Source organism: Plectropomus leopardus, chromosome 22 (assembly GCF_008729295.1).
Source record: "Plectropomus leopardus isolate mb chromosome 22, YSFRI_Pleo_2.0, whole genome shotgun sequence".
Lineage (NCBI taxonomy): Eukaryota > Metazoa > Chordata > Actinopteri > Perciformes > Serranidae > Plectropomus > Plectropomus leopardus.
In genome coordinates, this window is record NC_056484.1 from 645200 (window position 1) to 671951 (window position 26752).

A 26752-nucleotide genomic window follows, 5' to 3' on the forward strand; every position below is an offset into this window, starting at 1 on the left:
TGATAGCCGTGTTTGAGTGCTCTTTAATGAGTTTTGTAGGACGGCGTGCTGACGACAGCGACGCGTCGATGCCGCCGCAGATTGTAGGGCTCTGAGACAAGAAACGGTGGGTGAGGAGGGGGAGCGGAGGGCAGCGAACGCCGTCATGTGAGCCAAATTAGCTCAGCTTGTTGTTTACGCAATGGATGTTTGCTGGAGCCACTGTGAGACGTCAGGGGTGTGTGAGGAGGAGGAGGAGGGGGTGGGGGAGGAGGAGGGGGAGGAGGTGCACACAGAGTGGAGACTGTCACAGCCTCACAGTTCAGTAAATACTCGCGGCTCTCGCAGCAGCTCCAGCATTGTCTCTCTGTGTTTTCATGTCCTCTGGTTTTCTGCGTCTCTTTTGGACGTCAGTCTGTTTCCATGAAGACGACTGTTGGATTCTCACTTTTTTCATCTTGTTTCTGTTCTGTTTTTTGTGTTTCTCTCTGTGGGGACGTCTGAGGATGCGCGGCTCGCCTGATCACAGGATAAGGATATTTTCTGCTCTTTGGGATATTGATTTCAAAGCGTGTTTTTCGGCCTGACTGATGGCTGTGTGGCGCGGCGGCGTGCCTCCGTGTTAATTGCCATGTTGATGAAAGTAGGTGGAAGTCGGCGAGCGAGTCAGCGGTGATGTGGGAGAACCGCCAGGCGAGTTACGTACAGCGTCTGTTGCTGTCGAGATGATTGTTTTCACATATTTTTGTGCAGATTATTCAGAAATGACACAGTTTTAAATGATGTTTGGTTTTGAGTTGTGTTTTTTTTCATGTGCTCTATTTTTGTCTTAAAGACTTTAAATCTGCCGTTTGTTCGCCCGGGACAGGAGATATGTTTTGTAATGTACCTTTACGAAAATGACCACAGAGATAAAGTGACTACATGACTACACAGAGACCTAAAATATCACAAAGAGACACAAAGACACTCAAAACTGCGATGAAAACAAAACCAAACAACCAAAAAGACCCAAAATAACGACAGAGACGTAAAATGATCACAAAAAGATGCAAAACAGGTTTAGATAGATTCAAAGTGACAATAAGAAGATGCAAAAGGACCCAGACATTCATGTTTTTATGATGTAAAAATGATGATGTCATGATGTAATACTCAGATTACTATTACTATACTGTTTTCATTTTCATTAACATTTATATTTTTTTTCTTAAATCTAAAATCTAATTTTTAAAATAATTTTGAGATTTTTCTGGTGTGTTTTTTTATTTATTTATTTTTATTTTTTTGCATTGGGTACTTTTACTTTAAGTACTTTAGGAGCATTTTCTTATTGTACTTTTTAACTTGCATTTTGATCACCTTTTAATGATTTTAATGATTAGCAACTTGGCAAGAGCTGTTCTGCAAATTGCAAGAAATTAACAGATTTGGAGGAAATAAAAGTTTAAAATATGGGGAAAGTTTAAAACAAAACTATATTTATCATAACTTATTTATTCAAATTATAATATTATTCTATTTATATTGATATTTAATTTCAGAAAATTTCCTTGGTTGTTTTTTTTTTGTTGTTTTTTTTTACTTTTTTTTTCCTTCTAATTTTTAGGTAATTTTCTAATTACCTAAAAATTAGTAATTTTATTTTTGGTGATTTGGTGAGCCAAAGCGCTCAGGTTTCAAAGGGTTAATTTAACCACACAGACTAAGAAAAAAAGTAAAACTAAAAACAGTAAATAACACATCAAACAGCAAATGTGTGTTTAAAACGTCCACGAGACGAATCTCAGTCTGATTCATCAGCGGCGATCGATCTATTGATTGATTGATTGTTTGATTGATAGATTGACTGATAGTTTGTTTGTTTGTTTAATTGGTTGATTGATCGATCACATGATTTGTTTGCCCCACAGTTAAGAAAACAAGGAAATTACATTTATTTTAAATGACAAAAAGAGAGTTTAAATAAATCGACTTTTATCTTTATATATTTATTATTTTAGGAACCATGTTAATGAAGAAACATCAGCTAATTGATGATTCATCGGCTAATTTTTCCCATTTTCTTAAGCTATTTTCTTATTTATTTATTTTTTTGTTGTTGCTAATTTTCGAGTAATTTTGGTTTTTGTTTTTTTTTAATTTTCATGTAATTTCTTGTTTCTTCTCTCTTTCGTGTTTTTGAAAGAAATCTGGCCAGTCTGCAATATTTTATTCTGTAACATAATTTTTAAAAGAAAATTGTCATAATTATAAACATATTTTTTGCTGGCTGTTTTTCCTCGTTATGGATAATTTTCTAAAGATCTTACCCTTTTTTTAAAAACTAATTCGTCACCTTTAACAAATTTCTTGCAATTTTTGGGACATATCTTGAGTTGATCATTACATTTTTCCACTATATGTTAAAATGATGGTACCGATTTTTTATTTTTACATTTTCTAAAGTTTTTTTGTGCTAATTTTCAAGTAATTTTGCTGCAACTTTTTTTTTTTTTTTTACTTTAATTTTTGGATAAACTTCCTTGTCCCAGTCTTCCCATGTTTTTGAGAGAAATTTGGTCAGTTTGCTCAGGTTTCAAAGGGTTAATCTGCGGTTCTGCTGTATTCTTCTATGGTATTATTTCCTCTCCAGTGCGGCCTAAATGAATATTTCCAGGTCAGATTCATTTGCAGCGCGTCGTCTGGCTCGTGTCATTCCAGTTTGTCCACTTTGTTTGACTCTGATCGGTAATCTGATGCCGTTTTGCTGCTGGATGTGAAATCAGACAATAAGCAGAAGCTGACATTAGCGGCCGAGTTTGGTCGGTAATTAAACACAATGAGAGGCTTTCTGCTCGGCTGTAACGACGCTGAAAATGAGTGTTGGAAAAGTGCAGATCTCTGCTGCTGCAGTGCTTTTTGTTTTGTTTTTTTTGGGTTTGGACTTCCCCGCAGATCAGCTGTCTTTTCCCGGGAATTTCTGCGGGTGCATTTTTCTCTTTCACTCTTCACGCTAAACACCCACTTCTTCTCTTTATTCTCAAGAAAGTGGACGTGAGTTCATCACTTCCTGTCTGACATGTTATCTGTCTAAGGAAACTCTTAACAAACACTCTGGAGGTTCACTGTTTGTAAGCAAGTGCAGAGACTTTATGAAGTATTTTCAGCTGTGGTGAAATTTAACTTAGTACAAATTCAAGGTACTTTACTTTACTGTAGTATACCCTTTTAATGCAACTTGATTCTCCCTCTCCGCTTTATCTCAGAGGTAAATATTGTCATTTTTCGTGCGTTTGCGGCTCATTTTATTAAAAATAGATATTACCAATTATTTTTAGGATTTAACAATGTGTCAAAAAAGCTTCATAATATTCCAATTTCTTTACATTTTTAAGATTTTTAAAAGATGTATTTAAGGCATTTTAAGGCATTATTATTTTTATAGAAATGAATTTAATACCTTTTAAGGCTTTTTAAGGATCTGCAGGAGCCCTTTTAAAGCAGCAGGAACATGAATTTAAAAACATCAGACAGAGAAAAGGAAAACTTTACTTTTACTCAAGTAAAGTATCTGATTACTCCTCCTGCCTCTGCTCTTTAGTTTCAGTCTTTGTTTTGGAGCTGTGTGTGTGTGTGTGTGTGTGTGTGTGTGTGTGTGTGTGTGAGTGTGTGTGTGTGTGAGTGTGAGTGTAACAGAGACAAACGGACGGTTTGGACAGTATTTGATAAATCAGCACTTAGAATAACGATATATTGTAATAATTAAAGCTTTCTGTGTGTTTTCTTCAGGCCGTCACAGTAAACTGAGAGATGCAGTGAGGAATAAGCGGCACGCCTCAGGTCAAAGGTTAAACACTCACCAGGAAGTGGAGTCGCAGGATGCAGTCTCTCGCCAAAGAGCAGCCGCTGGCCCTCGCCACGGCGACGTCACACTGTTCGACCAATGGGAAAGAAGAAGAGGTGAACACAGGTGAGGCGCCCAGCAGCTCAGAAATTATTTCAAATATATTACAAATTATAAATAAGAGCAAACTGCAAAATTCAAAAATAAATCATTATGAATACTATTTAAATATGTACAATGTGCCTGTTTTAAAAGTCAAGAAACTACATGGTAAATACTATTTAATTCTCTGAAACTTGGATTGGCTTCAGTTTTTGTATCCAAAAACATTCCAATGATTATTGGAAAATTATCCAAAAAAGGGAAAAATGTCCCAACACTATATTTATAATTTTAACTATTTAATAATTACTTTTATGTTACAGAAAATAAATAAATAAAAAAATAAACTATAAAGAAAAGAAAAGGAAACCACACAAATAACCTTGAAAAAAATTAAAATGATTAAAATAATTTTTAAACATAAGCTTTTCAAATATATTTTCCTAAATCTAATCATTTCTCGCAATTTGTGAACTGCTGTGACTCTGCTCAGAATTCAAAGGTTTAAATACACCTGAGATTTTCTTTTTATTAATTTATTTTTTTTACTGACTGACAACTGATTTTGTTCATGCAGATGCGGACTCCATGGAGGAGGAGGCGGAGTTTAACTGGGAGGAGTACATGGAGGAGACGGGGGCCAACGCCGCCCCTCACACCAACTTCAAACATGTGAGTGACTGCGAACGACCTCCGGCTCACACTCGAACTCACCTCATCCCTTAAACATCCCTTAAACATCCCTTAAACATCCCTTAAACATCCCTCACTGATCCCTTAAACACAGCCTCGCAGGTAAGTACAGCGTGCAGAAATCCTTCAATGACATATTAGAGCGAGCCGGGTTGCGGCGTCGCAGCTGTGAAGCTGCTCGACAGAGCGCGCTCAGCAGCTTCGTTCCCTCCTGACGCACAATATGTCACGACCTTCGCCGCTTTCTGAATAAACAATCACCTGACAATCACCGAGGAACAAAAGAAAACAACAGGACCATGCTGTGTGTGCGCTGCTGAAGGATTTTAGGGAGATCCCTTTAAATTACTTTTCTGAGGCTCAGATTTCAAGGTTCATTCAAGTTTTTACTAATACATTTCCAGGACTTTTCCAGGTCATACATTTTCTGAAATGACCGTGGATACTCTTATTGATTTTCTTATTTTATTTATTTTATTTTATTTTATTTATTTTTATAGATTTTTGCACTTCATAAAGAACAATTTGGCTTTTTTCTTGTAAAAACCTGGGTTGTTTTTAAAGGGAAACATTTTTTTTTAATTTTATTAGTCAAATTTTTATTTCCTTACATTTTTTTGCCGATTTTAAAGAAAAAATTTGGCGATATTTTTTTTTTCTTCTTTAATTTGTTTTTTCAAGAAAAAAATTAGCTGTTTTTATTTCTTTAAATGTTTTTGGTGATACAATTTTTTTCAATTTTTAGCATTTTTGGCAATGTTTTTTTCTGTAAATTACACCATATAACACAGCCAGAAACTGTAAAGACAGAAATAATCATTCGATTGTCAAATTTAGATTGGTCCTTGATGTCACGTGTTATGAAAAATTCCACGACTTTTCCGAAGTTTTTCGGATACATTTAGTTTTCTAGTTTTTCCAGTTTTTTCATGACTGTACAAACAAACCCTGAAACAAACACGAAACTCTAATGATATTGTGATATCCAAAATCTAAATATTGGCTGGCCATGTGCTGAATCACACAAAGTCTGCTGCAAATCAGCAGATTATTAAGTGTTGGCTTCGTGTGTTCTCCTGATCTTTATCTGAGTCTGAAAACGACATCCAGCTGCTTTCTCTAGAAAACTGATTCATCAGATTTAAGAGAAGTGAAGCATGACATAAAACCTGTTTGAAACGGCGACTACACAGGCAGCGTGCATGCAACACACACACACAGACACACAGACACACACACGGAGGAAACGCATGAACTGAAAAGGTGCTTTTTTTTGTTTGGTTCTGCAGGCCAGCTGTGCTGCGCTCTGATTGGCCGGGCCGAAACTCAAATCTCACTCATGAAGTGATGCACAGTCGGCCAGGTCGGTGCAGACGCACAGTGACAGTGCAGATCAGCTGACCTGTCAGCTGACCTGTCAGCTGACCTGTTTGCTGCACCCCGCAAACCTGCCGACTGCTGAGCTCGTCAGACTCACCTGTTAGAGCTGCTGCTGCTCAGTACGCGTCTCCTGCATCTAAATCTCTGTATTTACACGAGTTTTTACTGGAAATGTTTCTGTTCCTGCATGTTAATGACTCACGTGGGTGCAGAGTAACTGAATTAAGTTTTTTTTCCAAAAAGAAAGCTGATCAGCTAATCTGTTTTTCCGCCAAATGTTCTTCATGCTAAACTCAGCAGAACTGCTGCGCTGCCAAAACGATGATGAATCTGAAACTGAAGACGACTGAAAATATTCATGATGGACTCTTTCAGAACCAGTCAAACATTCAAAAGTTGGCTCTGAATGCACCGTCACATTTAGTTTGAACACCATACAACAATGATACTCAACTTATGGCCCGCGGGACAAATCTGGCCCCCAATAAGGTGTCAGGTGGCCCCCAAACCTTTTCTAATTCACAGTAAAAATAAAGTTGTTTTTGTCCTTTTAGTCTCCATAAGGTGTCAGAGACATAAAACAGCGGACAGATGACACAGATAAGACACTAATGTCTTAAAATGCTAGAAATGTCCTGAAATCCTAAAAAAAATCCTAAAATCCAAAGCTTCCTAAAATCTTAAAAACATCCTAAAATCTTAGAAATATCCCCAAATCCTAGAGACATGTATGGGGCTGCTGTGACCCCCGGGCCCCGGGCCCCGGGCCCCGGGCCCCTGTCATTTCTGCAAAGTGGCCCTTTATAGCAGGCTGAGTATCTGTGCCGATGATCGGTCAGAAAACGCAGACTGGCGAGTAATGAAGGAAGTTCTTTGAAAGTTTCTTCTTTGCAGAAAAACATGTTTGGACTCAACAAACTGAGACATGAAATGAGTTGGTTTGGCGTCGGGTTTGGTGATCAGCTCTGAGCTGCAGCGTCTCCACGAGTCGACTGTTTCTCTGCCAGCTGCAGAGGATTCTGCTTTGCTGGAATTTGTGGCTCATTGTTGGACTATTTATATTTGAGGGCGTTATTATTAACCTGTCAGTCACCTGAAATGAGCACTAACCTGCAGGAACGCTGTTACACAAGTGAACTGTGGTTTAAGGGTTAATGAACTGCTGCAGCACTTTTTATTATGAGAGCTCTGTTGCATTTCAGGATTTCAGTTCAAACATCTCAACCTCTTTCCCCCAGAGAGACCAGTGGAGGATCCCCGAGCCCCGGACAGGTCCTAGCTAAGACCCTAATGTCCCAAAATCCTGAAAACGTACTAAATCCAAGAAATGTCCTGAATGCCAGAAAAGTCCTAAAATCCCAGAAACATCCCTAAAATCTGACAAATGTCCTAAAGTCTTAAAAATGTCCTCAAATCCTAGAAATGTCCTAAAAACCTGAAAATATCCTAAAATCCTGAAAGCATGTATGTGCTAGTTGAGTATCCTCGCTTTAGTGTCAATAACCGCTCAATGTGAATTTTTCGGGGCTGCAGACGGCTGTTTGGCGTTGGCGGGGCAGGTGGAGCGTTTTTTGGGGGGTGCCCGTCTCGAGAACCGGCAGCCATCGGTGTTTCGGAGCCTTACGTGCCTCGCGGCGATGAGTGGTAATAAGATGAAGAATATGTTGTTTTCTCTGAGCGAGTCTGGATGTGGGACAAAGCGGGCGGGGCCTCCCGGGAACCTAAACTGATCTGTTGGTAAAGTGGACCGAGTCTGAGAAACAGACCGTGAATTCCTCCGAAAAATGTGATTCACCAAAGTGCAGCTCTCATCTGTGTGTGTGTGTGCGTGTGTGTGTGTGTGTGCATGGACAAATTGAAACAGTGATTTCTCTTGGGCCTGCACACACACAAACACACACACACACACACGCACACACACACACACACACAGACACACACACACACACACACACACACACAGACACACGCACACACACAGACACACACACACACAGACACACACACACACACACACAGACACACACACAGACACACACACACACACACACACAGACACACACACGCGCGCGCTGCCCCGTAGCTGTGTTACATAAGCCGGTTGGAGTGATACAGCACGTTTGCATTGTTGTAGCAGGAAGTCACAGGGCCGTTTGTATTGTGTTTATTTCTAAGATGTTGGCTCTTTCCATTCACTCGCGGGTGTGTGCGTTTGTGTGCGTTTGTGTGCGTGCTGAATGTGAACATCCTGTCGGGCTCGCAGCGCTCTCAAGACCCGCGCAGCAGCCTGCGGCGATGATGGAAACGCATTAAGCTGCGCTGCGTTCACTGTCGTCCAGGCTGGACGCGCTGAGCGGCTGTTGTCGGGCTGTTTTTGAAGCATCATCAGGCTCAAACTGTTAATTAAACCTCACCTGCTGATGATTCTCTGTCAACACAAACTGAAAAACATCCTGACTCTCATCGGCTGTTACAGGAGCACTTCGCTCACAAAATGATTTCCGTAGGTCAGTTACTCAGCCTGTGTTTCTTCGAGGTTCCCACTAATAGGAATTTAATGATTAAATAACAATAATACTAATAGTTTTGATTTGTAAAGCACTATTCTTTCAAAACGTGCACCCCATCGAGCCACTTTTTTTAGTGCCACTTAGAAACAAAGTTAAGACTAATTTTACAGTAGCCAATATTGGCGGGAAAAAAGATGAACCGCCATCAATTACCTCTGTTTCGTGAGAATTTTATTTAATTTTAAAAATAAACATTTAAAAATAAAACATTACTTTTTAGTGACGTCAGTGCAAGAGACATTTGATAAATTAGTTCTAATAATTTGGTAATAATAATTTTGGGAGGTTTTTGGGCGGTCGGCGCCTCCGTCTTGTAAAACGGGCTTTCTGTTATTAATGTGACCCTGATGACATCATCAGCGTTTCTTTCTCCAGCTTTCGAAGCTCCTCCGGAGACGCGGAGGAAACTGAACGACTGTTTTCACATAAACTGACTTCATGTGTGAAACTGGTGGAGTTCCCCTGAAGCTCTCTGTCGCTGTCCATGTTTCCCATTTCTGCTGTGCGAACTCTGTCAAAGGTGCTATATAAAGAAAGTTGTTACTTTTTTATTTTTTAGTCATAGTATTAGTGGCATTAGTGCTTTATTATCATTGTTGGAGTATATGCTTATTTTTTTAACTTAATTGTATTTCTGTTACTGTTGTTATTATTATTGATAAGATTTTTATGTTTATTTCATTAAATTTTAATGTAATAGTTTTGTCAGTTTAGTTCGGTTTTATTTTGGGATTCGGGATTTGATCAGATGTAGTGGGGTTTGGGGGTGTGTGGGTGCTGGGTGGTTATGTGGGTTTTTTAAAGGGTCATTTCGCATCAATTGAATTAAAATGTGGTGACAGTCGTTTGCTTCAGTGCAGATCGCCGTCAGTCATTTCTGATAAACGGTCAAACACCCACACGGTCCAAACAACATTAAAACGCCGAAGAAATACAAAGTAAGGTCGTTTATTTCTGAAATTTAACTTTGGCCGAGCCTTATTTGGTCATGATTAATTTGAGTTTAGTCATGATTGTTGTTTCTTTAGACCATAATTTAATCACCAAACTGGATCCTGAGATCTGCATGTGGACGCAGCGCCAACAGGAGGAGCAGCCAGACGAGCTGCAAACAAACCCAAACAAACATCAAACTTATTACCCAATCAGCCCGAAAACCTCCTCTCGGCATCACCTTTGACCCGCTCCGGCTGTGCACGCTCACTTCCTCTGAGAATAACTGAAAAAAAACTGACACTCGTTGACTCAAACAACAAAACACCGCAGAATGTCCCTTTAAACGCGGCGTTTTGTCCCCGTCAGGTGGAGATCAGCCTGCAGAGCAGCTTCCAGCCCGGGATGAAGCTGGAGGTGGCCAATAAGAGCAGCCCGGACACCTACTGGGTGGCCACCATCATCACCACGTGCGGCCAGCTGCTGCTGCTGCGCTTCAGCGGCTACGGCGACGACCGCAAGGCCGACTTCTGGTGCGACGTCATGACGGCCGAGCTGCACCCGGTGGGCTGGTGCACCCAGAACAACAAGACGCTGATGCCCCCCGAAGGTACGAACGCACGCACCGTGACACACACGTTCGCCCGAACCTGCCGTTTCACTCACACGAGACGACGTCTGATCGATATCCGCTCGCTCAGATGTCAAAGTGTCACATCTCCAATATGACCGACGCACATTTTACTGTTGGGGGAAACGAAACGTTTTTTCTGTTCAGTTGGAGGAAGCTGTGCTAGTTACAGCGGGACGCTGTTATGAGCGTGAGGCACGGAGGACAGCGTAGAAAGCAAACCTCCCCGCTGTGGTTACACGGCCTGCACCGTAACTGCTATTGTTCCTCCATTGTTTCGTTTTTTTCAGTTTTTGCCCGATAAAAGTTACATTTACTTTTTTCTGTTTTTGCATGTGAAAAGTTTATTTATTTATTTTTGTTTTTGTCTGCTAAAAGTAAAAAAAAATCTATTTTGTCTGCTAAAAGTTTCTGTGTACCCACTTTTTTCTGTTTTTGCCTGCTAGGTTTTTTTTATTTTATTTTATTTTTCTGTTTTTGCCAGGTAGAAGTTTCTTTTTCATTCATTTATTTTCCTAGCTAAGCCCCTAATGCCCTAAAATTGGAGAAATGTCCTAAAATACTGAACATGCCATTAAATCCTAGAACCCTCCTAAAATCCTAGAACCATGTATGGGGCTGCAGGGACTGGCCCCTGGCCTCCTGTCATTTTGTGGCCCCTAAACAAAGCAGGTTGAGTCTCTCTGATCTACTGAAGCGCTCAAAGTGAGAATTATTATTTTTGGCTTTAGTGGAGCAGGTGGAGCATTTTGGGGGGCACTGCCCCCTCGTGCCCACGCCTCGAACTGGCCTCTCGTACCTGTTTTGGCTGTAAAAATCGAGTCGGGCTCAACGTGACATAAATGTTAGAACAAAAGTTCAGCTCATTTTAGGGGTCGGCAGATTATCGGCCTGGACGATTATTTGGGCCGATATTTGGCGTTTTAACGATTTTCTGTATCTGCGTTTATTTTAATGATCACCAATAAAATTAATTAATTAAAAAGGGCAAAGAACTTGAATTTTTTTTTTTTTTTTTTTTTAAAGTTGCTGGGAACTTGCTGTATTTGATACTGACCGTTTCAGTTTTGGTTAAACATTTGCTGAAGGCATTTAAACAAAGTTTAGTGCTGGAGTTTGTTATTTTCCAAATTATAAATATTAACAGAAATATTTTCAGACTCAGACTCATTAACTGCTAATCATCGGTATCGGAAAAACAATATGGGTGGACTCGTCATCAGTTTGACCACAAACACTCAGAGAAACAAACAGCAGCTCACAGCTTCAGCTCCGAAGGAACGTTTTCCATAAAGCCAGTGGACGGACATGTTTTATCTAACCGAAACGCGTTCGCTCCACGCAGCTCGCCGCCTCTCCACAGCGGCCACCTCCGCTCTCTTAAAGCATCTTTTATACCGAAATTCAACCTTTCCTAAACATCCTGGTAACGTCTCCAGCAGCCGTCTGTGTAATAAACCACAAACAAAATAAACCACAAACGAAATAAACCACAAACGTAATAAACCACAAACAAAATAAACCACAAACGTAATAAACCACAAACAAAAAAAACAAAGACGAAATAAACCACAAATGTCATAACCCCACAAACCTAATAAATTTCTCACAAACGTAATAGCAGCTGCCTCTTACATTCGTAACGAAGTTCCCTGCAAATGTCCAGAAAAGACATCTGACATCCAGAAAAGACATCTGTATGACGTCCACAAAAGACATCCATATGACGTATGTATACATGTCTTTTTTTGGACGTCATACGAATGTCTTTTTTGGAAATTTGCAGGAACTTTCGCATCACGTTTGTGGGATTATTATGTTAAAAGCTGCAGATTTGTTTAATGTTTGTGGTTTATTACGTCCGTCCCGCTGTCCCCCTCTCAGTCTCAACTTCAGACTCGTCCCCTCACCTAACCCCCGCTGTCGCACAGATGACTCACCCTCCCCGACCTCAGACCATTTATTTTTCTCGACACCTCCCCGCTGATGGATGGCGCGAGCCTCCGTTGTTGTGGAGACGACCTGGATATGTTTCCGCCTGACTCGGGTGTCCTCGTCCTCACGCCGGCTCCATATGTCCTTTTCACTCAGCGCCGGCCTTTTCAACAACTTCCTCTTTTGCATTTTGCAGCAGCTTCATAAAACGTCACATCGACCAAACACGGACTGAATTTACCTTCAGAGCTGCAGCGGAGCAGCTTTTTTATTTTGTGTTTAAAGTCATGAAACAAAACGGCGATAAAAATGATCTCATGTTATCGAGCAGTCTGTCGCTTATTTTAGCAAAAACTGCAACTTTCCCAGGGCCACATTTATTTAAAAAAGGAGAACAAGACTTGTAAATAGTTCTTAAAATATATTATTTCTGTAATATAACTGTTTTATTTTTTCATTCCTCTAGCTTTTTTTCCCCCAAAATAATTTTCTAAATTTATTAATTTCTTGCTGTTTGTGGAACATTTCTTTCCAAATTGCTCTTTGCCTTTTTTCCCATGTTTCTGACACAAATTGCACCAATTTGTTCAGCTGCAAAGCTTTAAATGCTTGTGTAAGAAGTCAGAGGAAACCAATGTCAATCCAGGTTCAAAGGGTTCGAATAATTTACAAAGAAAAAATAAAATAAAACAAAACAGAATCTAATTTTCAAGGTATTTCAGTATTTAAATTTCTGGGCCCAAATGTAAGCACCTGGTACCAACACTGTTTCAGTCGGGGAGCCGAGCTCAGCTGTGAACCCTCCTGGCCCGTCCCTCTCCTAAAGTTCATATTTTATTCATTTTTTTTTCGTAATAGTGACGGACAGCTGACTCGGCGTCGTGTTTGATGATGCAAACTGAAGCTCAAATCATGTAATGAGGGCACTTTTAAATTCCCTAAAGAGGCTCCTGCAAGATACTGTCAAGATCTCAATATGACCCGAAAAAGGAACTTTTCTGCTTCATTTCAAGGCTTTGCATCATGTTAGTGTGTGTGTGTGTGTGTGTGTGTGTGTGTGTGTGTGTGTGTTGCTTAGTCAGCTGCAGTGTGTGTGTGTGTGTGTGTGTGTGTGTGTGTGTGTTCCACCTGTGTCATAGCTCCATGTTTCATTGGTTTCCTTTTTGTTTGTTTTCTGTTTCTCAGATAACATTTACCTAAGAAAAGGTAAGCGGCTCTAACGGTGCCTCTGACTAACTCGCTTGCACTGTAGTGGCTAACATGACATCACACACACACACACACACACACACACACACACACACACACACACACACACACTGTGTTAGAGCTGCATGTGCACTGTGCTTCCTCCTCTTCTTCTTCCTCTTTTCACCTCTCCACAGGAAGTGACCTCACTGCTCAGTTGCCTTGCCTCCTCTTGCATGTGACTCCTCTCTAGCTGAGTGTGTCTTAGCAGTGTGATAACACACACACACACACACACACACACACACACACACACACACACACACGGCTGTTTGTGCCCAGCTGTGCTGGTATGATAACTGGTGCAAAGCGCGGCGGCTCGGGGAGAGACGTGATGCTTTGATAAAGAAGCCGCCGCTCGTGTGCAACAAACAAACTGCGTGAGTGAAACACGGCGTCTGTCTGCGAGTCGAGTGGAGAAAAGGTCACGAGGTAAAGAGCCGCCGTGCCAAACGTGTCATTGGCAGATAAAAATCAGCGTGCGTCATTTGGCTGGCCACAAACACACGGCCATTTAAGACAGGGTGCATACGCATTTTTGGGAAAAGGCAATGAGCAAATTGCAAGAATTTGGTAAAATGAAAAGAAAACAACCTGAAAAATAATATTTTAAAAATGCAGAGGGAGAGAGAGCAAGAGAGAGAGATTAGAAAAATTTAATTAAAAAAACATAGGGAAAAATGTTCAGAAACTGTATTTATAATTAGGAGAATTAATTATTCAACATATATTACAGAATATGTAACGTTCTTTGATTTTTAGCACTTTTTTTCCAGACCATTTCTTTTTTTATTTACTTTTCGTGCAGATTTCTGATAATTTTATTGTATTTAAAAACATTTTTTGGGGGGCGGGGGTAATTAATCAAAAAAATAAATAAATAACATACACACACAAACACACACACGCGCACACACACAGCACAATTTTAACAAGACATTTCCAGGACTTTTCCATGACTTTAAGGCAAATTTTAAAGATCATACATTCCCTGAGACGAACATCTGTACATCTTCTTGGTTCTTTTTAATTGGAAGCGTTTTGGGTGACTTTTTTGTCTTTAAATGTTCTGGTGATTTCGGTGATTTATTTATTTATTTATTTGGCAATTTTAAAGAAAAAAAATTGCTATTTTTTCTTTACAATTTGGATTGTTTTTTCTTTAAAACTTTCTGGTGATTTACAAAAATGCTAATGTGAATAAATAAAATGTGAGTAAATATGATTTTTTAAATTTTTAAAAAAATATTTGGGGTGTATTTTAAATGAAAAGACCGCAAGGATTTTTTTTCTAATTTTGGCATTTGTTTTTTCTCTACAAAATTTAGGAGATTTTTCAAGAAAGAATCTGGGTGATTTTGTTTTTCTTTTGACAGATTTGCTGATTATTTTCATTAAATCTTATTTGGGATTTTTTTAAAAAGAAAATAATGGCAATTTTTTTGGCAACTTTTAAAGAAAAAAAAATTAGCAATTTTCTTTCATTTGAAATGTTTAGTTGATTTTAAATGAAAACGTGTGTGTGCCTTTAGGAGGCTAGTTTATGCAAAAATAACCAACCCTTTAGGAAAAGCTCAGGGAACAAAAAAGCAGCAAATACGTCTCAGAATCTGGAACCAGTGACTGTTTGGCTTCATTAATTAATATATTACTTTTAGGAATAACCAAATATCAGCAGTGATAAAAACATAATAAGTGACACTGTAACGGGATGAAATAAACTGAAAATAATATAACGGACACATTTTAATTAGGGGAAGCTTTTTACATCAAGCTGAGCTTTGAGAGCAGATTTAAAAGGCGACCGTGATTTTTCTGCCCTGACATCTTCAGACAGTTTCACTCTCACTCTGAACCAAACTGCCGTCTAATTGGCTGCTCGGCGTGAAGCTGCAGCACAGACACAAAGTCCCTCGTGAGGCTCGTTTCCAAAATGTTTCCGACAAATCTGCCGCCCTCGTCTTTAATAACCATCCACCAAGATTTCTGCTTCCTGCCCGTCTGTGAAAAGGAGCAAAACCTGAATACTGATAAGAGTTTCAACCTGACAAACCACATGGAAACACACCGAAATCCCTCGTGAAACACACACACACATCCTCCACTTTAAAAGCTCCTCGTTCATCAAATCAGCGGCCGTATTAATGTTAATTAATCAGCGTCTCTGTTTGCAGCAGCAGTTTGAGTCTGCAGCGCTGCCAGCACTTCTGTTCCCTAATTTGCTCGTTTTTTTGGGGGAAATTAAAAAGTAATTTAGAAGAGAGTAAACACTGTTGATTTTATCACCTCACCTATAAAGAGAATATTAGTGCGTTCTGTAAAGTCAGATCTGGTAAAACGAGTCTTTTCTCCACAGCAGAGAGACTCGACTCGCTTTGATTAGGGGCCACTTTTATACACTGACAGGAGGCCAGGGGCCAGTCGCAGCGGCTCCTTTCGTCTTTCTAGGATTTTAGGATGTTTCTGCGATTATAGGACATTTCTAGGATTTTGGACATCTTTAGGACAATTGTACAAATTTAAGATGTTTCTAGGATTGAAGGACTTTGGTGCAGTTTTAGTAGTTTTTAGTAGGTTAGTTTTCTAGGATTTTAAGAAATTTCGTGTATTTCAGGACATTTCTTGTATTTTAGGATGTTTATTGTAGTTTGTGACATTTCTAGGATTTTAGGACATTAGGGTATTTGCTAGGACCTCTGTCGGGGGTGTGGGGGATCCAATATCACCATTAACTGAACATTTTACTTTGATTACGATTAAAGGACGATTATTTTGCGTTTTGTGGTTAGTTTTTTGCCCTCATAGTTCACTGACACAGTTTCATGTGACCATGGTGTGTTGGAGTGTAATAAACATATGATTTATTATTATTGATTTAACTTTCCAGCATTATATAAAAATGAAAAGCTGCCAACAGCCTGCCAACATTCACAATTAGAGAAAGGCTGAAAATAAGCTCATGTGCTTGTGGCCCCGGGCCCCCAAAACATTACATCTGCCCCTGTTAATAATAATGAGAGCTCAGCGTGAGCGGCTGGATGAGACACGGCGCGACGCGTCCTGGTGTTTCTAAATAATTCATCCAAACTCTGATTAAAGCTGAAACTAACACAAAGTCGTCTGTAGAGTCTAAAGAAGTCACTTTCACCTCTGCAGATGTGTCTGTTTCAGCGCTGTGGCTGTCAAACACTCAGCTGTTTGACAGTCAAAGTCCTTCACTGCATTTGATTCTCCGCAGCGCTATTCTTATTATCGTTGGCTGTTCGTGTTGTCTGTCAAAACATGACTGGAATGTTTTATTGACTACATCTCATATTTCAATTGAGGAAAAGTTATTTCACGATTGTTATTGTTATCATTTTATTGCCCAGCCCAACTAAAAGGACAAAAACAATTCACAGTGTCAATGACTTTATTTTTATTGTAAATAAGAAAATTGTTGGGGGGGGGCCACCCGGCACCCTATTAGGGGCCAGATTTGGCCCACGGGCCATAAGTTGAGTAACACTGATCTATGGGCTTCTGTCAGGTTTGACAAAAACTAACCAGACAGTTAACTGAACCTTCTGTTCATATTTTTGGCATTTTGTCTGCATATAACGGACACATGTCTGGAGCCTCGGGGTTGAATCAGGGAGCCTGTTCAAACAGAGTCTCATGTGCACGTGTGTGTGTGTGTGTGTGTGTGTGTGTGTGTGAATCTGCATGTGTGTCAGATACATTCAGCCATTCATGTAAAGAGCTTTTTAAAGCTACATCACAAGTTTGGTCATGTGGTGAGGTAGCTGCTCGCTCAACACATCCCGACAGAGATACTTTGCATAATGAATTCACCACACTGCTTCCTGCCAGAGCCGGCTGGAGATGATGCTCTGAGATACACACCATCCTCTGCTCCGAGTGTGTGTGTGTGTGTGTGTGTGTGTGTGTGTGTGTGTGTGTGTGTGTGTGTGTGTGTGTGTGTGTGTGTGTGTGTGTGTGTGTGTGTGCATTCAGGCTGACAAAAGCATTGTGGCGAGAGACAAATACAAAGAGCTGCTTTAGTTTGGGTGTGACCTCTGTGAAACGTTTTACAAACTGACAAAATCTAAAATAAATAAATGTGTCAATAAATAGATGAAAATGCCAAAAATGACAATATTTATTTAATTTCCCATTTAATTTTTTCTATTTTATTGAATCAATTTAATTAATACTTATTTTCTTATTTATTTATGTATTTTTTTTTCCACTTTGTGTATGAATTCTCCTATTTAGTTATTTTCCTATGTTATTTTCCACTTTACATATTTATTTATTTTATTTGTGTAATTATTTATGTAATTAATTATTCGCTTTTCACAAGTATTGAAAACTTTAGTTTAATTCTCTTCAAAAACATGGGAAAAGGCAATGAGCAAATGGCAAGAATTTGGTAAAATGTGACGCGAAAAATAATATTTTAAAAATGGGGTGGGAGAGAGACATTAGAAAAATATCATTTAAAAAAATAGGGAAAATGTCCAGAAACTATAATTATAATTAGCATTGAATATTCAAAAATGTTATACAGAATATGTAATAGTCTTAGATTTTTAGCACTTTTTTCAAATTTAGTACAAATTTACTTTTCATGCAAATTTCAGGTAATTTTCTTGTATTTTTATTTAATTGTTTGGGGAGGGGGTAGTTTTTTGGACTTTCTTTCACCACTGGCTACTCACACACACACACACACACACACACACACACTGTCAGTGTGTCTCTGTGCTCGTTGGCCTCTTGAGCACTAACCATCACTGAGGAGCTTCATATTTACACAAACTGCTGTAAGATCTCGCCCTCGTCATGAATATAAAAATGTTAACAATGTGGCGTCTGGAACTGTCTGAGTGTAATTCAGACACACACAGCCCTCAATAAACACACTAACTGTGTGTGTGTGTGACATTTAACGTCTCACGGGCTGTTTGGGAAGGCCGTCAGTTCAAGTGTTAGTCGTAATTGTTTGAGTTGACTCTGCTTTTTTGGCCTTTGTGCGTCGGGGGCCGTTCATCTCCGATGAGACGGAGGGGAATCGAGCGTAATTTACTGCCATTAACTCTGATTAGAATCGGCTGCACCGCTGTGATCGCAGCCAAAAAAAGGAAAAAAGAAACACTGAGAGGATTTTTCTTCTTTAATTATAACATTGATTATTTAAAGGGAAGCCTTTACATCAATAATCTCTGCGCACACACGGAGAGTTTACAGGAGAGGAGCTGGCAGGACGAGTGCAAAATATCAGGTTTCACAGGCGTGTTTTCAGACTGTTTTTTGGTTTTTTTTAATGTGAAATATTTGCATGCAGCCTGAGAGGAGGAGGAGGAAGGAGGAGGAGGAGGAGTAAGGAGGGGGGAGGAGGAAGAGGGAGGAGGGGGACAGGAGGAGGAGAAGAGGAGGAGGGGGGAGGGGGGGGGGGGGGGGGGGGGGGGGGGGGGGGGGGGGGGGGGGGGGGGGGGGGGAGGGGGGGGGGGGGGGGGGGGGGGGGGGGGGGGGGGGGGGGGGGGGGGGGGGGGGGGGGGGGGGGGGGGGGGGGGGGGGGGGGGGGGGGGGGGGGGGGTGGGGGGGGGGGGGGGGGGGGGGGGGGGGGGGGGGGGGGGGGGGGGGGGGGGGGGGGGGGGGGGGGGGGGGGGGGGGGGGGGGAGGGGGGGGGGGGGGGGGGGGGGGGGGGGGGGGGGGGGGGGGGGGGGGGGGGGGGGGGGGGGGGGGGGGGGGGAGGGGGGGGGGGGGGGGGGGGGGGGGGGGGGGGGGGGGGGGGGGGGGGGGGGGGGGGGGGGGGGGGGGGGGGGGGGGAAAAAAAAAATCACTACAGTATAATGAAACTGCAAGCTGGGGAGTAACATTTTACTAAGTACTTTTACTCAAGTACTGTACTTAAAGATAAATTTGAGGTCTTTGTACGCGACTTGAGTATCTTAATTTCATGCTTTATGCTTTTACTTCAACAAATTTTAAATTTAAGAAGACTTTTACAAGTTAAGATTTTTTGCATTAAAAAAAAAAACATGAGAGCTTGTTAATAAAATATGATGTTTGTTATAAAAAGTAAATTACAAATTGTTTGATAAATCAGTTGATTCACAGAAAAGTATTATGTAGTTTGCGTTTTTTGAGATGTTTATTATTTTTAAGTAATTTTGATTTGTTTCAAAATTTCTTTCTTTGCTCTTCTTTCTTGTTTTGTTATATCATTTTTTAAATTTTTGGGATTTTTTTTCTTCTTTGATTTGTGAATAATTTTGACTTGTAGGGTGGTGTTATTTTCAAATTTAATCATAATTTGAGAAGTTCTTCTTCTTTCTTTAAAAAAATCTGAGATATACATGTTTTTTCTTTTTTACTTTCAAGTTTTTTTTTTTCTTTTTTTTTAGAATACATTAGAGTTTTGGTGGTGTTTTTTTTCTTTTTTTAATATAATGTGTAGTAATTGGTTTCCCCCCTAATTTACAAAAAATAAATTTTGCGCATGTTCCTTTTGTTTTCAGGTTTTTCTGTATTGGGTACTTTTACTTTTCATACTTAAAGTGCATTTTACCACTAAAGTAACATTTTCATGCAGGATTTTAACTTGTAACAGAGTATTTTCACACAGTGGGTATTAGTACTTTTACTTTAGTAAAGGATGTAAATACTTCTTCCTCCACTGAAAGAGAGAAAGAGGGTGAAGCAGGTTGAAGTTTGCATGTTTTAGCTTCGGCTCACTCGGCTGAGCTTTAAACGGCCTCATGACTAATCTCAGCAGGATCTGTAAAAATATTTTATCTATTTCTGCACACGCCAGATCAACACTGTGTGTGCAGCGTGTGTGTACATGTGTGTGTGCGTGTGTGTGTGTGTGTGCACGCGTGGTGTGTGTGTGTTTCAAAGTCCAGCAGCAGCAGCAAGGAAAGAAAATAGTCTCACAGGAAAAAACACTATTATTAAACAGGCGTAGCGAGAGCGAGCAGGTTCACTGTTCACGTTACCTTCGCAGGAAAAACTGGGATTTATCTGCCAGAAAATTCCACAGTTGTTGATTAAATTCGGGCTCCGGAGTCCAACCGAGGATTTATTGATTTGGTCTCAGAAGTCAATTTTGTATTTAAAATCCTGAGCGGCCTCTGTGGAGCTCACCGTCACTTATTTACCCCAAATCTCTGATTTAAAGAAAGCTTCGGGAGAGAATTACAGCTTTTTAAAAGCTGTTTTTTCTTGATTTATTGTACAGCTTATTTAAAGACAAACAAAACAAACCAACAAAACAAACCAGCGTGGCGATTTTTGGAGGAAAAAAAGCCATTTTTTTCTTTTCTTTAAATTCATTTGGGGATTTTTAAATAGATTTTTTGCTTTTGTTTTCAATTTATCATTTGTAATTTTTGGAAAAAAAAATGTATTTTAGCATTTTTTTTTTTTCAGTTCAAAAATGCCTTCTGTACACGCACTTTTTTTTCTTCATCATGTATCGCAGCCAAAAACTGTAAAAACAGAAATTATTGTTGGATTTTCACATTTCTGATAGTCCTTGAACACATCATGTGTCATCATGAGTTAAGTGTTATCATGTGTTAAACAGATTTTTTGGGACTTTTCCAAAACTTTCAGAGTATAATTTAGTTTTCCTAAACTTTTTCAGGCCTGTAAATTGCTATTTGCAAATGCCAGAACTTTTCCAGGTTTTTCATGACTGTACTAAATGAGATTTTGCATGAAAGACACATGCTCAAAGATTAAAGACAAAAAAACCTCAAAACAACACAGAAACAGAAACCCTGAACGAGTTCTCCTGAGCAGCGTGTTTCAGTGTTTGGGCGACGTTTTCATTTTCACTTCAGCTTGAAGCTGATCGCTGCTGCGGAGCGTCAGCTCACAGCGCTGCAGGCGTCCTGCAACTGTGACTCATCTGGAGACGTTTTCAGTGACTCCAACAAGTGTCTCCGTGTGTGGAGGCTGATTTTTGTTGTTTTTCTTTTTGTGTGACAAAAAGGACAAACATGCAGAACTCAAAAATAGCTAGAAATGAGGAAAAAGTACAAGAAAATTGCCTGATATTTGTAATAAATAAATAAATAAAATGAAATAAAATCAATTTTTTTTTTAAAAAAAAAATGACCTGTCAATTTTTTTCAAAAATTAATTTATGCAAAAAAATCTTTTTAAATGTAATTATGATTATTGATTATTAGAGATGCATATTCCCACTATTTCCCCTAGCTGTTTTAAAATAATAATTTTCCAAAAACCTTCTAGTTTCTGGCTATTTGTGAAACATTTATTAACAGAGTGCTCGTTGTCTTTTTTTCTCAGTTTTTTGTAAGAAACCGCACCGCGTTTCTGCAGGTTTAAAGGTTTAAATATTGTTAAATGTGTCTGAGATCAGAACAGGAAAAGTGAGGTAGATCCAGCTTTCAAAGCTTTACAAAAATTACATAATTAAATATAACTAAGGAGGCGTTTCGCCAGCTGTATGGTGATTTTTGTAGGATGCTCGTCGTCACGTAATTCCCCTCGTGTCTCCTCTGCACTTCAAACTGAGATAAGGTCGAATCAGTCACAAATCATAAGACCACAGTGGGTATTTTTGGGGGAAAACCCGATCACAAACACATTTTAGCTCAGCTAAAGCATTTTCATCTCAGTCATCTTATATCTGATCATTTATTTGAAGTATTTCTATAAGTATTTGTATTATTTGATTATTATTTATTATTATTATTTTAGCATTTTTTTAATGAAGATTTCTGTCTTTGCTCATTTGTGCCACAGCTGATTCTTAATATCACTCTGAATTTTACATTTCCAGCTCTGATTATTTGCGCTCTCATATGCTCTTGAACCTGACACATAATACGTGAAACACCTGAAAATGTGGATTTACACCTGTTTCTGTGCGGATCTCACTTCTGCTCATCAGAAAGCCGTAATCAAAAGTTTTCTCTGTTTTTTCTTCGTCTTTATTCTTTCTCAGATTTGCAGCTGTTATTCTGCACATTAACATTTAAATGGCAGCGCTCAATACCACATTAGTCGGTGTTTTTTCATTTTGATGTGTTTACTTCTGCCAGATGCAAGCCGAAAAAAAAAGGACTAATCTCAGCCGTAAATCAGAAGTGAGCGTTAATGTTTGCAGAGCGGATAAAGCCATCGAGGCTCGAGGTTCAGAGGCTTCTCAAGAAAAATACACCGAATGTGAATTTTTCTCACTTCTTTTGCATAAAACATTCAGAAATTCATTGTAAAAATATCTCACGTCTGCAGTTTTAAATAATAATCAGCAACTGCCTTAAAAAAAGCAGAATTATTAGTAGAATTACTGTTTGTGTTTGCATGTACTCACTCATGCACGCTGCACTGAGAAGTTCAGAAAAGAGGCTGAAAATGAATATTTCATTTCGACACTGACTGTTTGTTCTCAGTTTGCGTTCTGCGTTTTTGTCTCTTTGCAGCCATCAAGGAGAAATACAGCGACTGGACGGAGTTCCTCGTTCAGGACCTGACGGGCGCCCGGACAGCGCCGGCCAACCTGCTGGAGGGGGTGAGTGCTCACAGCCAGCGACCCGACCCTTAAACGCGCCCCTCAGCGCCTCGTATCGATAACTTTAACGTCTTTAAGAGACCACTGTCAAATTACTCAAATCAAATCTGTGGCGATACGGACCAGGTAAACAGAGCGAGAAAGTCCGCTGGGGCGAGAAGGACGAGAGGCGTCTCATACGACAGGGTTCACACTCATTTTTACCAATACATTTCCAGGACTTTTCCAGGACTTTATCATAACTATAAAAGATTTTTTAAAATATATATTATTTTTTAAGGAACTGAATATTTAAATACAACTAAGGGACTGTTTGTTATTTTTAGTTTTTGGGGATTTTTGAAGTAAACATTTTGGTTTCATTTTTCCTGACAAATTTTTGCTTTTTTGTTGCGATTTTTGAATATCATATTGGCTTTTTTTTTGTATTTACTTCAGCGCCATTTTTAAAAGACAAAAAGTGTGATTTCTTTGTGATTTTTCCCCACTAAAGATTTTTGTTGATTTTGCTTTTTTATCAAATTTGTTTTGGATTTTTTTTTCATTCCAAAGTTTTAATGTTTTTTTAAATTTAATTTTTATTTATTTATTTATTGTCATTGAAAGTTTTTGGTGATTTTTAAAGAAAACGTGCTTTCCAAACCCGTGGGCCGGCAGCTTTAGAAGTCTGATAGCTTTATTGTTTATTTAAGTATAACATCAGCTTCCTCTTTTGTCACTTCGTCGCACTGTATCAGGTTCACAGGTGTATCAGGTTTTGCCCTCTGAGGTGTACCTGAGAGTTTAAATAAATCTGTGCGTCTCTCTCCGTCAGCCTCTCAGAGGGAAAAACACGGTGGATCTGATCGTGGAGGGCTCGGTCCTGGAGCTTCAGGACGCCTCCGGTCCGTTCCTCTACTGGCCCGTCCGAGTCGTCCAGAACGTCGGAGGGCGGCTGCGTGTGCGCTACGCCGGCCTCTCCGACGACCAGCAGGCTCACGACACCTGGCTGTTCTACCTGGACACCAGGCTCCGCCCCTGGGCTGGGCTCTGGAGAACCGTCTCGCCTTAGAGCCTCCGACAGGTGAGAACCTGACCCGCTTGCACGTTTTCATTCGGGGAGGAACTCTGATTTTATTATTTTATTCTAACTCTATGACAGTGTGCATTAGAACGTTATGATACTTAATTAGCATTTTTTTCATAGTTTGGTTGTGTTTTTATTGATTTTTTTTAATTAGTTTGAAAATTTCGGAGCTGCAACTGTGTTTACTTCCATAACCAATTAATCTGCTTATTTTGTTAATTCATCTCTTTGTAGTTTCATCCACAAAATGTCAGGAAAAAAACAAATTATAATTTCAAAGAATCCAAGGCACCAGCCTTCAAACTGAACAAAACGTCAATGAACAAAAAGTCAATTATTTAATATATTAAGTTGAATATAATGGCAAATAATAATAATTTAAAAAACCCTGCAAATACTAAAAGAAAAGCTTTTTTTTTATTTAAAAAGATTAAAGTGAAATTAAGTTAAATTAACGAGAAGTCGTAGTACAGTAAGAGTCACTTAAATCATTGAAATTATTTTTGATTTGCAACAATGATGGTTTGCAGAAGCTGTATGAAAATGGACATTTTTTGTAAGGCCAGTTATTAAAATTCTTTTTGATTTTTTATTATTCTTTTTAAAATATTTTTTTTTTTAATCCTTTTTTTTCCTACTTACATACCATTGCTATTTGCAAAATGTATGGGATTGCTTATTTTTGTCAACAACAGTCAAAACTCAAATATACTAGATTTACCGTCATGGTAGACTGAAAAAAAAAAGGCAAAAAATCTCATTTTAGAAGTCAGAGGAAGCTAATTTTTGGCAGTTTTGCTTTACAGAAATAAATATAATATATATATGTGTATATATATATGTTTATTTTTTAAAATAGATTTTTTTTTTTTTTCCTATTTATATGTCAGTGATATTTGCACTTTAATGTATTAATTAACATAAATAATGACTATAAAGGCTTTCTATTCCATTATGACAGATATTCTTAAAAAAATAAACGCATGTCTGACATCATCATCTTTCCTCGTCAGCGCTCAGATCTCTGAGGAGCGCCTCCGAGTGGCAGGACGCTCTGGAGGACGCTCGCCTCGACGGACAGAAGAGCCCGCTGCCGCTGGAGGTGTTCAAGGTGAGTCTCTACAGGTCACACACACTTCTGCTCTGCACACTGAGAGTGAGTGTGTGTGTGTGTGTGTGTGTGTGTGTGTGTGTGTGTGTGTGTGTTGGCGTGCAGCCTGACTGCAGGATGACCTGGATGAGAGGAGATGAGAGGAGCTTTGTTGTGTTGCCATCTGCGGCTGATCTCTGATGAAACGGCTCATTAATGGAAATACAATATTTCACCACTCTGTAATTTCCTATTTGTTTATTTCGTGTGGCAGATTTACTCGAAAGAATTTAGAAATTTGGTACCAATTGTTTGGGGGAATAGAAACAGCCTTAAAAGAAAAGCTCCATTTAATCACATGTAAATATTCATCAAACATTAATTAATAATCAGCAGTTTTAGTCTCCCTGTGCTGTCGTGTCACTGCAGACTTTTTAAAGATAAATTTCAGATTGTTACATTTTCAGAAAACCGGTTTGTTTACACCAACAGCTGACAGGAACTGTGCCCGTTAAATCTGTTTCTTAATAATTACCACCAAAGCACAGTTATTTCTAGGAAACTCAGCCCAAACATCAGAACAAATGAACATTTCTGCAAACATGTCACACTAATCCATCCATCAGACCCATTTTTGGACCGCGACCCACCAGTTGGGAACCACTGACTTAGATGATAAAACGTGATGAATCTGCCAGAAACCGCCTGCCTCCAACACAACGACAACATCCTCGACTGAGCTGACTCACCGAAGCTGACAAGCTGTCAGCGAGATCACAGACACAATATTTGCTTTTATCTAAAAAGCAGTTTCCCTTTTTCCCACATTTCCAGCTGGTTCAGAATAAACAGCAGAAAGAGAAACGCGTATCAGGAAAAAGTCAATAACGACGGCCGGGCAGTGAAGCTGTTTTTCTCAGTGTTATTATTATTGTTATTCACAGGAAATCCAACTTAATAATAATAACTTAAAAATAATCCAAACTTTGCAAATCGGTCCGGTCTGATGCCAAACGTCCTCAGCTGCAAACACGAGCCATCAGTCAGTCCTGGTTTTTAAAGTTTGAAAATTCATAACTAATCATTCAAACGTGCTACAGCTTTGCAACTTCCACCAAAATGTCGGCCCAACTGTGAAGAAACGTGCGTTCACATCACTGAGGTACAAATGATGAAGTCCATCACTCTGTTTTTATCAGAAACTGTCAAACTGATTAAACCGATCTCTCGCTGCAGGGCGTCTTCAGACCGTCCGACACAAACCATCCTCACAGATATCTCATTTATCAAAAACTGTTTGACTGTAGACACATGCCTGCAAATTCTCGCTAAATAAATCTGCTAGGTGAATGAAAAAATGTACAAAATGTTGCTGACATGGTCGATTAAGCGTGTCATGTTTCCGAATTTTATCTGAAAATTTTGGCAGATTTCAGTTCTGCCGTCATGTAAACTATTGCAGTCTGTGGGAAAACGGCATCTTTAAAAATCCATTTTTTTCCACTTACGGAGCAAATCAATCTTCGTAAAAACTAAACTAACAAGTCTGCAGATTCTCAGTTTAGTCCTGATGAGTGAATTTTGGGCAGCAGTTTGAAATCTGCCTTTCCATGCACAGACAGCTGATATCCTGCCCCCTGCTGGTCGGCTCAGAGACAGTTTGCAGCGTCTGGTTTCTCAGCAGCTGTAATTTTGACCTTTTAATCACCACCACCCTGAGATGACGCGATTACACTTTTCCTGATCGGTTGCACGCCCAACAAG

The 26752-nt window shown here is 39.5% G+C and overlaps 2 protein-coding genes across 2 annotated transcripts in view; one reads left to right on the forward strand and one right to left on the reverse strand.

The window, feature by feature from the left end:
- tmem110l (transmembrane protein 110, like) overlaps nt 1-3891 on the reverse strand; it is a 46268-nt gene extending 42377 nt beyond the window's left edge. The window contains exon 1 of the mRNA XM_042511290.1: nt 3822-3891. The gene's annotated coding sequence lies outside the window, so the exon portion shown is untranslated. The remainder of the gene's footprint in view (nt 1-3821) is intronic.
- The window catches only part of sfmbt2 (Scm like with four mbt domains 2), a 39490-nt gene continuing 16578 nt past the window's right edge, over nt 3841-26752 (forward strand). Inside the window, 8 exon segments of the mRNA XM_042511739.1 lie at nt 3841-3931; nt 4485-4579; nt 9853-10093; nt 13235-13255; nt 22744-22832; nt 23647-23845; nt 23848-23895; nt 24912-25009. Of these exon segments, the coding sequence (XP_042367673.1) occupies nt 3841-3931; nt 4485-4579; nt 9853-10093; nt 13235-13255; nt 22744-22832; nt 23647-23845; nt 23848-23895; nt 24912-25009 (882 nt within the window).